The sequence below is a fragment of the Lates calcarifer genome, linkage group LG17 (assembly GCF_001640805.2).
Source record: "Lates calcarifer isolate ASB-BC8 linkage group LG17, TLL_Latcal_v3, whole genome shotgun sequence".
In the NCBI taxonomy this organism is placed as follows: Eukaryota; Metazoa; Chordata; class Actinopteri; family Centropomidae; genus Lates; species Lates calcarifer.
In genome coordinates, this window is record NC_066849.1 from 15,740,764 (window position 1) to 15,754,877 (window position 14,114).

Genomic DNA, 14,114 nt, shown 5'->3' on the forward strand with positions numbered 1-14,114 from the left:
TCAGCAGGAAAGATTGAACTTGGATGCACCTATGCACCCCAACAGCTGGGTAGTTTGTGTTCAACACTGTAAGTGCTGATCATGTCCTGTGAAAATTAATTTTAAAAGCAGCAACAGGCTCCGTTTGGAGATGAATAGTTGGACAGCAGAGTCAGGAAAGAAAATGTTTGTTGGACTTTGCACATTCTAAAAAATGACTGTGACACAGCACAACTTTTCTCTGCTCTTTATTGTTGTATCATCAGTTCTGAGTCGTACAGCTCAGTTGTGGCTTTCAGATGATACATGTTCCACATTTAAAACAGTTTAGCAGTAATAATCTGCAATCTTGCAGTAGGAACACTGGAAAGGTTTTCTGTTTACTGATGAAGCTTTTCTATTTGTTTCTGGTAAATTTGATTATCAAGATTTTAGGCTTATTAAGCTGTTACACTCGCTTGAATGTAAATGTCATTTTTTCCATTCAAGGAAAAACTGTCAAGATATCATGAAGCACTGTGAGTGTGACAGTGTGTGTATGTATGTCGAGTGCCAGTATAAAGCAAGGGGATTAAGACAGACACCCCACAGTAGCAGGGGACGGCGTTCCCCAAACCCCCTCCAGCTGTTTGTTCTTCCGTATGGTATCACACTGACAGCTGCCAACATCTGGTCACTGTCGGGGAAAAACAAGAGGCTGACTAAGCTTGCTGTATGCTCTCAGTAAGAGATGTCTGGATGAGGAAGTCACGTATACATGTAGAGAGAGCGTTTACTTTATGTCTATAACAGACTTATAACATGGTTATGTCTACTCTCTCAAAACTCAATATGTTTTAAGTACTGTTATTCTTTCTGTTGGCATATCATGATGTTATTTTATATCTTTAAAATTGTATACAAAGCAACAGTTTTTTACAAGACTAAAAGCTCTGATTATAAAATTTTATCTCCACTGTGTTCTTAATCCACCAACAGTCAACACACTTAAATAATCACACATATTTAATGAACACATTCCTTGTGAGTTGAGGACATCTTGCAGGGTGTTGGATTTTATGTTAAGGGCGTCGTATTGCAAAGACAAATTCTCCTGCTCTGTAATCTAAGAAAATCTACATTTATAAAGGCATCTGCAGTTGTGCTTCATCAGGAAGATACAGCATGGACATAAATGCAACCTTTAAGACTTTAAACACACTCCTGCAACAGAAAATAAACGATTTAACTGAGTAGAAGGTAATATAGGTTTGGTGTTTGGGAGCTGTAATATCTTTGCTGAGGTCTCAAGTGAGAATGCTGATTGGTGGCAAACCAATATCTGGCTGAATGACAGCCCCAGTGCTGCCAAGAATGTGCCCCTCTTAAGTCCATAACCAAGTCACCAAATCCTCATTGTCTTCAGGAGTGGGGCTCCGCTGCTGAACCTGCTGAACCACAGAGCAAGCTGGCTGGTTAATTCTCGTCTATGATGTTCAGTTGCTGGCTATGCTACCAGGCGAAGTAAATAACCTAATGTTGCAGTGTATTTAACCAGAAAAGCAATAAAACATGCACAGGCAGCAACTTCATCATTCAGCTGTTGAAGCGTGTTGATGCCAAAACCACACTGTTGAGCCTGCAGAAACTAACATGAGCCTAATTCAGCCAAATATGTTAAGTGCCAGCCCCTTAGCGCTCAACCCACACTGCCTGACAGATGTATTGTACAGCAAAAGAAACTTTTATTTTGTGAGCTTTGATTAATACATATGAATCTAAATCTGCATAAACTGGCATCAACTTTATTCATTTGTTATATATTCTGTCAGAAATCCCTCATCTAAAAGAACTCCCTGCAGCACTACAGAGTTGAAGGATTGCAGTGTTCGTTTTATGAGATCTTCTTAGCAACCCAAACACAGCAGAGTCAACTAAGGACTTAAGCAGACAAGGAGGGCAGAAATGGGGTCAAAAGCAATTAAGAGCTTGGTTTTCTCACACAGACTTTCAACCCCGGTCATAAGCTAAAGATCGTGTTACAAGCCCTGTTTGCCTTTGTCAGTTGCTACAGGCAAAATCTTTTTCTTTGATGAATCACCCAGAATCATGACTGTTGTGCCAAAAAGGCTCTAGTGTTGTACTTCAAGAGGTTTTGGCCTGTGCCTCTGTTTTTCTATATTTATATTCTGGGCATTTTGCTGGTAGCAAATGCAGTGACTACAACAGTGGTGAGTATAAAGCCCAGTCACCAGCTCACCATTACCAGCAACCAGAGGCAAGGGCCAAAGCCTTCATACAGCAGCATGTCCTAGGCCAGACTTCCCTTGATGATTTGGGTGCATCTTATTATTTAAAATACTCGCTGTAAGAAAATCTGTGGGATCTTAAAACTAGAAACACACTGTATATGATGATTTAAAAAACTGTGAGGCATTAATTTCCACACCACTTGGTAAAAATTTGGACCAGACAGAAGCAACCCAGAAAGAAGTACTTTTCATTTAAAAAAAAACACCTGTCCTTGATAAAAGCACCTGACCCAACCTGCCTCAGTCTGGCTGCTTGGGGGCAAACAACAGAACACCTGCTGTGGTTGCAGCCCTCAGATGTGATTGTGTTTAAGTGAGTGAATAAAAGGCAGGGTGGCCGGGAAAAGGCCAGCCATCTTTTCCTGGAAAAATAAAGGCTTCGGAAAATTAACCTCGGAAACCTGACTCAATCCTTAGTCGGTCACTCTCAGGGCTTTTTAAGCAACCACATGAGCATGACTATTTCCTTGTAATCTCGAAATTTGAGTCTGCAGAGTGAACTTGTGAAAATGCTGACAGAGGAGAAGAAAAGGAGGGGCCCTGGCAAAATGAAAATGTGGGCCATTGCCTCACAGCTCTGACCTTGGAGTATGTCCAGCCTGCCTGAGTCTAGATAATGAGCAGAAGAAGAAAGCAGGAGAGAACAGAGAGAGAAACAGACTTTTAACACACACACACACACACACACACACACACGTTTTCACAGGAAAATGTGGTAATGCAAACACAACACAAATAGACATTTCAAATAGAAGACAAAGAGAGAGAGCTCCTGCAGTAACTCAACCTATAGCTGTCCTGTACCAAGCTGAGAATTTGGTTTTGTGGATGGTTCCCAAATGGGGCCCAAGGATTCAGGTGGGTTCACAGTTTGATACATACCTTCCACCTGTATTCAAATTTCTCATATTTCTTTTCATTTATTTTGAAAAATGTTGAACAGTTAAGTGAAAGTTGTTAGATCATGAATCATCTGGAGTTTAAAAGGAGGCTGAGGATGGCAACATTATAGGTGAAAGCTACTTGAAACCACATGTTTTGGAAGCAATGGCACTAAAAAGACCCTCTGGGCCCACATTCTACCCACAATGTGATATAAGGCTGTTCATGTGTGGTTTAATATTTCTAATATGCGGCCTATCTGCTCACTTGATTACAAAGTTCAACTACCAGCCGAGCTTGTCGGACTCTGCAGGTCAAACAAGGGTGCTTTTGCTTCTGTATTTACACTACAAGGTCCTTCAGTCAGTGCACAATGGAGCACATATAAAAAGGAAATCACATGGCTTATGCAAACCTTGAGATAAACGTTTAAATCTCTTCATCCAAAGGTCTCAAAACATGATAATGCTGGAGAACAGAGGTTTGTTGTCAATTTATAAGTAGCTGTAAGAGGGTTACAACGAATGGTTTGTTTTGTGTAGATTTGAGCACAAGATACTGCACCTACGTAATCTGTGAAGTTTATATTTATGTTTATACAACACTAATAAGAACAACTTGACTGTGTTGCATAGAAACGTTTTGGTCAACAGAGCAGAAAACTAGAGTAAAAGTATTAAGTCACTGACATTTTTAAGAGAAGAAATCAGAGAGTATGCTGATGGCCATGAGAAATCACTTTCATGCTCTCTGTCAATGAGGCCAGAGATTATCTGAACACACTGAAAACTAAAAAAATAAGAGGTTTAACTGACCCATAATTTCCCCAACTTTAAAGAAATCCACTTCTTCTTGCACTAAACAAAGCAAAAAGTGAAGAGAGGGCTTTATATTTTTCTAAAACACTTCCAGATTCTTAATATAGTGATACAGTGTTATCACAACATTGCATTATGGCGTCAATAAGCTTGCGACTCTAAACAGCCCACATGGTGTGATAACAGAAACTAGATGATAAGCATAAAGCCTGGATTATGCAGGTATTGTGCTCTCTGAGCAAAGGGATTCTTGCCAAACATCTGATATGTGGCTCCTGCAAACTAAAAGGAGGTAGCAGCAGACAAGCAAATGGACTTATGTGGAGAAGAATGTGGAGAAGATCTAATCAGTGGACAATCTCACACTGGCCTCCCGTCCATTAGACCAAACCACAGTCATAATACGCCATTTGGGACCCCCTTTCATTTCATTATCACTGCATCATTGTGGCATTTTGTTTTGAAACATGGAATGGTCTGAATCCTGGCAGCATTGAGGTGAATGAACATACAAATCCCAGGGGTTAGTCCACTCTGTTTGAGGTTGTTAGGCTGTTTTTGTTAGTGCTGCAGTGGTTGGTCAGTTAATTAATATGCAACTATGTGGATAATCAATTGATTGTTTCAGTTTTTTTTTTTTTTTCAAAATGCCAAATATTCTCTGGTGTCAGCTTCTCAAATGAGAGAACAAAAATATTTTATAGACTAAATGAATAACCAAGAAAATATCTGTCAGGTTAATCAATAATGAAACTAGTTAGTTGCAGCCCTACTTCAAGTTGATTATTTTCCCTGTACAACAGTCCAACTCTCAAAAATAATCTACAACCACAGAGGACTAATGAAACTAGAAAATATTCACATGTAAGAAAATCAGTGCCAGTGAATTTTTGGCACTGTTGCTTGAAGAAACTGGAAACTGATTATCAGAATAGTTGTTTTGTTGACCTTATGTCAACAAAAGTTATCTCAGCTCTAATCCCACGTACGCTTCATTAAACCCTGGTGTCTGTGGGTTAATTCTGTTCCAGCTCCTCATATAGTAAGTAATCAAGAAAGCTGTATCAAAGAAGTGAATTTTCAAGAGTTCATGTGAGAAACTCAAATGACATTTGCTGTGACTGCACAGTGTTTTAGCAGCAGAGAGAAATCGTATCCACCTCATTTGTTGACCTTGCTAAGCTAAGAGAGGACTCTCCCTCTGTGACAGAGCTGGGCATGGTCAGAGTAAATTTCGGCAGAAAAGTAAAAGGAAACAGAAACATGTGATTACTAGCCTTTTCACTACATGGAACAATATAAATTAGGGAACTAAAACATCCTGGTCTGAGTGCTGTTTGGGTGTTAGGGTGAAGCTGGTGCTAAATAAAGAGAGACATGTGGTATGAACCAGACTACAGCCTGTGAAGAAGAAGAGGAAAAAAAGGCCTGATGTTGTAAACCACATCAGAGAGAAAGAGGCTAATTCAGCATCACTGAGGGAATGTTTGGGTCCTAGCTCTCTTTGTGTTGACCAAGATCACGCAAAGGGACACAGAACCATAGTATATCCCAGACAGAGGTCCACAATACTCAGAGTTTAGAAGAGGGGCCACCTGCTTGGATTATGTTGGTTTGGTAATGTCTATTCATTCATAATATGTTGATTATTTTTATATATCTCTAATAATAAGGTTCTGGGTTCAAACCCCAGGGATTTTTCCTTGTGCAGTTTTGTGCAGGTAACAGAGATAACTTCTGTTACAATTTGGCGCTATGGAAATGAAACTGATGTGACGAGTAGGGTTGCCAGGGTTACCGGGTTTCCACTAAAATCGGCCCACTTGTGTTGTTGTAGTTACGTTGAGTAAACATGCACATAAAATCGTGTTATTTTCATAGCGAGTGACTCAAATTCTTACGCTGTCAACAACCACCCATCATTAACAACAGAGACGGACAAAGCTCTGGATTCTCTCTGCGCTAGTTGCCCCTCTCCACCTGTTAGTCAGAGCCGTGACTACAGAGTAATATCCTCCAGAAAACAGGGCCACCTAATTCTTTTGCAGTGATTCACCGACCATAATCCAAAACATAGAGTACGACCTCTCTGGCTCTGTGTGGCTGTTGGCAGCAGGCCAGCGGGCTGTGTGCACTCTGCATGCAGGAGTGAAGTAGTTGTGAGCATGTTTGTCATTCACGCTGCCAACACAATGAAGTCTTCTATAGAGCCTGTGGCACAGACCTCGGCACTTCAAAGACATAAGCCCACATTCAAAGACCACCTGCTTCCCACATATTTTCACTTTCCTCCTCATTGGAAGACGTTTTCTAATGCAGATGTTCTGCACTTTGGGGACTGGCTTGACTGGAAATCTGTTTCAGTCTGTACAATATCTGAACTGCTATCTATATAGGGCTGTTATGATCAGTCGATTAATTGATTAGTGGAGCAGACAGAAAGCTAATCAGCATTTTTCAAGCAAAAATTCCAAACACAGTTGTTCTAGTTTGTTTTATATGATGGTAAACTCAATACAACAAAAAAATGCAAATGAAGACATCACTACGAGCTTTAGGAAATTTATCACAACTTCGTGTCATTTTAGAGACGAAACAACTCATCAAATCATCAAGAAAATAACTAGCAGAAATATCACTGTCAGTTTTTTTTTTATCCCTGTCCTAAACTGAGTCATTTAATGTTGAGTATCTGCCAGTCAAACCCAATATTTATATTATATTTTCTTACAAAAAACAGCTTCAAACTCCAAACTAAACCCAAAGCATGCTTAAAAATGACTATAACTAATCCAATCTAGATATGTCTGACAGTTGCATGGCTCTGTATCAAACGGTTTACTCCACTGTACTGGAATGACAGTGGTGGTCGTGGCAAACAATTGAACACTTTGAATCTGTTACTGTGGATGGAAGTGTGAAGAATGGGGTGAGCTTCAGTGTTGTGACGTAGATCCTGTAATTGTTAGAGAGCGGAGCAGTGGGGGTGGGGGGTGGGGAGGTTCCCACTGCGGTAAAATCCACCATTAGACGCACGAGCTTCAACAGCATCAACAACATGAGGTCATTAATTAAAAATAAACACTTGCATAGGTTTTGGGAAATTCTGCCTGGTGCTGTAATGAATGAACATTAAGGCCAATTTTGTAGTTAGTGCACATCCTCAGCCTACGTCATACACAAGCTATAGGAAGGAAACACATACTGAGGAAAAGGTGGGAGTCACGACCACAGTGTTTTTAGTATCTGTAGTATCTAAAAACTGAGGAGTGACTGCAATTGACACATTTATTTTTGTGACAGAAAACTTTACATATAAATATTAAACAGAAGTAAACACTTTGACAGCCAAAAATTAGGTCTGCAAATCATTTTCACTACAGATTAATTTACTAAATATTTCCTCAATTAATTGATAATCGCTTTGCTATATATTTCAGAAACTAGTCAGAAATTTCCCTCACAGTTTTCAGGGGCTCAAGAGGATGTCTTCAAATGTCTTGTTTTGTCTGACCAACAGTTTAAAACCTAAAAATAATCAATTTACAATCATATCAAACAGACAAAAACAGAGAATTCCTCATATTTTAGAAGCTGTATCAGTGAATGATTGTTTTTCCTTGAAAAATAACTTACATGATCAACAGAATCATCAAAATATTTGATGATTGCCAGTCACCTAATTGATTATAATGTGTTTCAGTTCTACTTTAATCAATGTTCTCTGTAAATAATGGTATACCTTTTATTAATTTTAATTTATTTAATTTTCTGTGCTGCCCTACGCTTACTGAGATACAACCATGTTCCGCAGCAGCATAAAAAATAGTGCAGCGTCAGTCCTCCCATTTCATTAACTGATAATTTCCTTTATTAATAACCATTAAAAGGAAACAGACCGCAGATCAATTAAATCAAACTGCAACAGCCCCAGCATGCTAACAAGCCTGCAGCAGGACTCCCATGGGAAAGTAATCACAGTATGAGCGCTCCTCATCAGGCCCTGGTTTCTGTATTAGCAGAGACTGTCAGTGACCTGCTGGCTCTACAGCTGCTGTCAGTGACTCAGGGGAAACTACAGCCGGGGTTGTTTGACCAGTGACGTCATATCATGGTGCTCAGCCAAGTTTACAATCAGAAAAACCAATCAGGAGCAAGCAATCGTGTTATAATGATTAAGATGAGAATTACTGACAGACATGTTGCTGCTAATTACAGAAATTAGCTCATTTCTAGGCAGTTCATGTGCACTAAGTATAAAAACATATGTATCCTTCTTTTGTGACTTTTTATTTTTTTAATCTCTTGATGTTAGTCTCTGTTGCATGTCCTATTTAGAACCGGATATCATAAAATTACAGCTCCACAGATGTTCAAACTTTTGGTCAATTGAACAGAAATTACATCAAACAAACAGCTATTATTTTTGTTCTTTAACTACCAATACAAGCATTACGCTTCTAATTTAATATGAAAATTATACTGCAGATATTAGCCTCTTTAGGGACCTTGAACGATAGAAACGCATATCAAATATGTAACAACATTTGTTCTTAAATGCATGTGGGGAAAAAAGCCACAATCCTCTGAAGGGAATTTTCAACTCTCATAGTTGAAGAGGAGCCAGAAAAGCTCTCGAGGCTGAAGCTAATGTCTACTCTCAAGTGGAAAACTAGGCTACTAGGGTTTACTGCCAAAAATACATAATTTTTGCACTAGTGCATCTCTGCTCCGGGCTGAAAGCATGGTTTATGACCAAAGACAGCTTCCCAACTAAAATGAGGATGAGAGAAAAAAAATATGTGGGGTGTGCCAAACTACCACTTGAAAACAACCTTCTCCACATTTGGGGGCTCCATATTTTCTGGCACAAAGTTGAAAGCAAAACACCAAAATGGAAACAGATGTTGAGCGAGTGAGAGTTGCTCCATGCTGGTGTATATTCCATGTTTTTATCCATTCTCTCTTTCTCTCCCACTCTATCCTCCTCTCTGGCTAAACATAGCGAGTGGGGGTTGGAAAAATGATGGTAAAACGATGGTGGTCAAAGCAGAAAACTGTACTGTGAAAATCTCAGAGCAGTCGCAACCTGTCAGCATGAACCTACAGTGGACTTAAAAGGCAGGAAACATTGACAGATCACTCTCCCAGAGGGCAAAGGTCAATTAGAGATGGGGCTATGTGCTTAGCTGTGACACCTAGGTGCAGAGGATCATTGGAAGTGGCTTCCCATAAGATTAAAGCAATCAAACAGAGATCGGAGCGTGTTCATAATGTTGATATTCAGGTGGCACAAAAGTCTGATGTTTGTTAGCCTTAAAATAGAGACACAGAGAAAAAAAAATGACAAAAATAACACACACTAATATTGCGGTTGCTTTTGGAAAATGGCCCATGTTGCTACAACCTGTGATAGAGATTTATAAATATCTATTCTGTAATAGATGCTAATAACATGCTCTTACTTTCAGTTTGCCCGAGTCTGAATCAAATTACATGTTTCTCTCACATGTAACTTGATACGTACAGCAAGTTAGAGTGTAGTGTACAGCACAATAACACAACACCTCCGGGGAAAGGGTTTGTTAGGAAACTGCAGTTACAAATATGGCAGCTTTGATGCACTCTGTATATTTTTGCTAGAGAGTAGTAAGAGTTTATGACCTGTGGTGGGAAAGTTTGAACTGTTAGCAGACAGCCAAAGTTAACTTGGCTAGCTGTATTTTTGTCTTTTATTAGTTTGCAGTTCGTACAACAGGGTCTACAGATGTTAGGCAATAGTGTCTATGTACAATAGTACAATAATGCCCATGACAATCTCCTTAAATCCTGAGTGATGTCTTCAATTTGCTTTTTTATCTGACCAACAGCTCAAAACTAACTAAAAGATATTCAGTTTACTATGACACAAAACAAAGAAAACATTTACTCCTCACAGGATTTTTGCTTGAAAATTTATCTAAGTGATAAATCACCCCAAGTTGTTTACAATATTCATGTCATTTTTATTTGTGGCTGCATATATAGTTTTTACACAGGTATTTGCGTTTAGTCAAGACCCTCTTCTCAGACCGAATGGGTGGAGCTACGCGAGATCAACAAACTTTATGAGCCAATAAGAACGAAGAAAGTATAACTTCTACACCAAAACAGGTGCATCCAAGTTACTGGAGACTCAGGGAAAATGTAGATCAATCACTGTTTGTAATCAGTGCTCAGGTGTTCTTTTACTATTTATAAACGAATAAACAGGGATGAAAGTTCATACACTTTAAGAAGGGAAGAAGTGTCATTTGACGTCTATTGGAAAACTGTATTATTTATAGACTGAGAATGATTGGTTAAAGGTTTCGGTTTCAGACAAACAATGTCTGTTCACCACAGCCTCTGTCTGCGGTATAGCTGAGGTAGTTTCCTAGCATTGTTAAATAAACCGTAACATCACTGACTACTTCAAACTTTCTGCAGTGACTCAGCACTCTCTGGTCTCCACAATCAATCAAGAGTCAGTGCAGGCTACATATGATGATGGTGATGATGGAAAGGAGGAAAGAAGGAAACCTCATAGACTAGGTAGCATGTTGCAACTAGAGCTGAAATGATAGTTGCACATAACAGAAAAATAATCTGCAACTGTTTTGATAATCAAATAATAATTTCTGTAATTTTCAAGCAAAACCAGTGACACAACACCGAGTATACTCTGGATCCTGGCACCCAAATGCTGTTTTTCTTTCCAAACTGAATATGCATCTTGGGTTTTGGACTGCTGGTTGAACAAAAAAAAGACATCTGAAGACATCACCGTGGTCACAGCACTTGGCATGATTTTTTTGACTTTATGTTGACCCAACAACTAAAACTGATAAAAATAATCATCAGTTGCAGCCTTTGTTGCAACAACAACAAGCATCAGCATCACATCAGTATTTTAAGAAATACTGATAAATAAGGACCAGTGACCAATTAGATTGTTCAGCTTAACTGCTGAGGTCCTCATACTTCAGCCGAGCTGGTAATACACAGGGGCATTAAATCACCAGAGTGTTGAACCAGCCAACTTCAAGTAAGACAGCTGACTGGGAAGTTTTCCTTTATTCAAAGCCCTGAATACGATCCTAAAGGAAATGCTCTGATTAAAAAAAAAAAAAAAAGTTCCATTCTTCTGCAAACAACTTTCTAACATCTGTTCCTCGTTTTTGTGTGTGTGTGAGAGAGAGAGAGAGAGAGGATGTTGCAGCAGCAAAGGGAGCGGGGGCCGAGGGAGGAAGGAGAGAGAAGGGAGGAGGCGCTTTCTCAAATCTCTGGAAAACACAAATTGAGAGAGGAGGAAGTTGAAAGCAAACATCCCATTTTACACAACGTTTAGGGCTTGATGAAGTTAAAAAAAAAAAGAGGTTGTGAGTGAGAGGTGATGTCAGAAGCGATACTACTGCCAGGAATACATCACATGAACACCCACCACCTGACAAAAATGCTGAAGAGCTCATTTACACTTTGGGATGGATCCAGCCATTACTCAGACATCCTAAATACTTACTAAATACTACAACTGACATAATGTAAAAAGATTGCGAGTTTTAGGATGTACCACCGACTGCAGTCCCTACAAAGCTGAAACAATCAGTCGACTAGTTGATCAATCAAAACTACTTCAATAATCAACCAATTGTCAAGCCAATGACACCCATGGACAGGTGCTTTCTTCGTCTTACGTAGTTAAACAAAATGTCTCTGGACTGTTGGTTGAACAAAAGAGCTGAAATCATTAGTCGATTTAACTGATAAGTCAATCGATAGAAAACTAATCTGCAACTTTTTTTGATGAATCGTGTCAGTCATTTGAGTCCAGCCCCTGCTTTTCTTTGCCATTCAACATTATCAACTTAGTATATTGGAGTATTTGGACTTTCAAGCAAGTCAAACATGACATTTGAAGATGTGCTTTGGGGAAGTAACAATGGCCATTTATTTACCGCTTTATAGCCTAAACGATAGATAATCAATGATGAAGGTAATTGTTAGTTGCAGTCCTGAGAGGTGCCCCCCTCATCTGAATGAATACTAGTAGGTGACATATACTGTAAATAGTTTTGCAAATTCTTGGATGAACCAGCTACTGTGAAGTGAGTTATCACTGGAAATAGAAATACAAACAGGAGTGTATATTTACAGTCACTTATGTTAGTATAATATAGTTTATTACACGCAGCAGAAACTAAAGCTGAGGTGTGTGAAAATACTGCAGACTTGATGATAGAGCCACTGGATCAGGGCGTATACTGTCCGACGGTGTCTTTCTTTTTGTATGCTTGAAATTTTAAACAACGGCCAGAGAAGGGTGCTGGCACAGGCTGTGACTTCCCGCATTCATATTTAATATATTTCCATGTTTACATCATTTATATTTGGATTAAAAAACAGACTGTGGAGCAGCCTGATACAGCGCATTATGCGCTCACCACACTGGTCAGTGAGTGTATGTTTGGTTTCCTATCCTCATCGGGCAGCCTCCCCGGCTGGCCCCAGCTTTCTCTACAGACAAAAATAGAAAAGTAGCAGGCAGCAAACAGCAGCTAGCTGCTTACTGCTGATTAGCTTAAAGCAACGCTAGCTTGGATACTTTTCACCCACCCCGTGAGATAAATGAATAACCACTAAAACGGGACAAAAGCCCGGCTGTCAGCACTCACCTGAACCGCGGGGAGTCCTTCAAACACTCCTCGAAATCCACAGTTATCTTCATTTTGCCGCAGTGAGTGACCCCGCAGACCTGCTCTGTCTCTCTCTCTCTCTCTCTCTCTTGGTTAAAGACAATAATCCAGAGTCTTTCTGGCTAATTAGCTTGTTTGCTAACGTTACTGTGCGCCTCGGTCCCGACCAGCTGGCTCCACTCTTGTCACTGCTCTGCTAGCCAGCTAGCCTCAGAGGGCCAGCAGCTACGGGTAAAAAGTCGCGACAGTGGTACCATAAACGACTGTATGCTGAATGTGTGAGCTGCCCCCCCAAAAAACGCACTGGATAAAAAAAAACTATTTGAGACGCAGCGGTCAGCGGCGAGAGCAGGAGAGTGCCGTCCGGTAGCTGGTTAGGTCATAGCAGCCAGTGGGAGAGGAGCTTTTTCTCCACCGCAAGTACTACAGATACAGAGATCGTCTATGCCGGGAGGAGGGCTCACCATCCATTGCGCATGCGTGAGCCCTGCTCTACTGATGTGTCATTCACAAAACCAGTTTTAAAAAAACAAAAAAAAAAAAATTTATATGAATAAAAGATCTTTAGACTACGACCCCTCATGTTCAAGACTTTTTCTTCAACGATAAAGATCTTTGAGAGAAAAACTTTCTGATGAGGCATAATTTATGAAAGCTTTATAAGCTGTAATTAATGGCTTTTATAATGGTTAATAATACATTTTAAAAATAAATTAACAAATAAAAAGTAGTAGAGAAAGTGGTACCAAAATAAAAATAGAGATGTCAGGAAGCCTGGAAGTAGCCAGAAGACATAAGTCAAAACTCTGCGAGCACTGAAACAAGATTTCCGTCATCACGGCTACAAGAGCATCAAGGTCAATGTCTTCATCAGTGTGGATGGAGTTTTTTTCTCCACTGCAAGTACTACAGATACATTTTTGCTTCCATGTTGCTTTTAATACAACAAACACTACATCAGAAATTGTCTTGTGTTTTAAAATATAGTAGCTTGTAAAAAGAAATGGCTGACAGTGGCATTGAAAATAATTCTGAAGTAGCCTATAATTGATTCATTCACCATAATCATGAATCATGGCTCTCCCCAATATGACAGTGCTCTGAATAATAATATAAAATATCAGTATCACTATGGTCATGGTGATTCTGACTCAAATAAACTGCCAGCGAAAACCAGGGCAGAGTGATCCCTCTGTGTTTGTCTGCACAATCTTTGAATCAGTTGACAGGAGCTTCCTGATCCATAGGAATTAACGTCGACAGTGTCCAGAGACAGACGCCCTATTTCTTACGCCACTGTGTTTCCCTCTGTAGATTTCAACAAACAAACAACTCCTCAAGTGTAATTTCTACGAATTCTTTAACCATTAACAAGACGAATACGTTAAATGTTTGTTATTTTTATCCAACAGTGAAACAAATCTCTCGAT

General features: G+C 39.6%; 1 protein-coding gene across 2 annotated transcripts in view; it reads right to left on the reverse strand.

Annotated features, from left to right (window-relative positions):
• LOC108881244 (arf-GAP with coiled-coil, ANK repeat and PH domain-containing protein 2) overlaps positions 1–13,123 on the reverse strand; it is a 52,079-nt gene extending 38,956 nt beyond the window's left edge. For both annotated transcript variants that reach the window (XM_051077327.1, XM_018673111.2), the window contains exon 1: positions 12,664–13,123. In XM_051077327.1, coding sequence (XP_050933284.1) covers positions 12,664–12,716 — 53 coding nt within the window. In that variant the 5' untranslated portion in view covers positions 12,717–13,123. The remainder of the gene's footprint in view (positions 1–12,663) is intronic.
• Between the last annotated feature and the right edge of the window lie 991 nt (positions 13,124–14,114).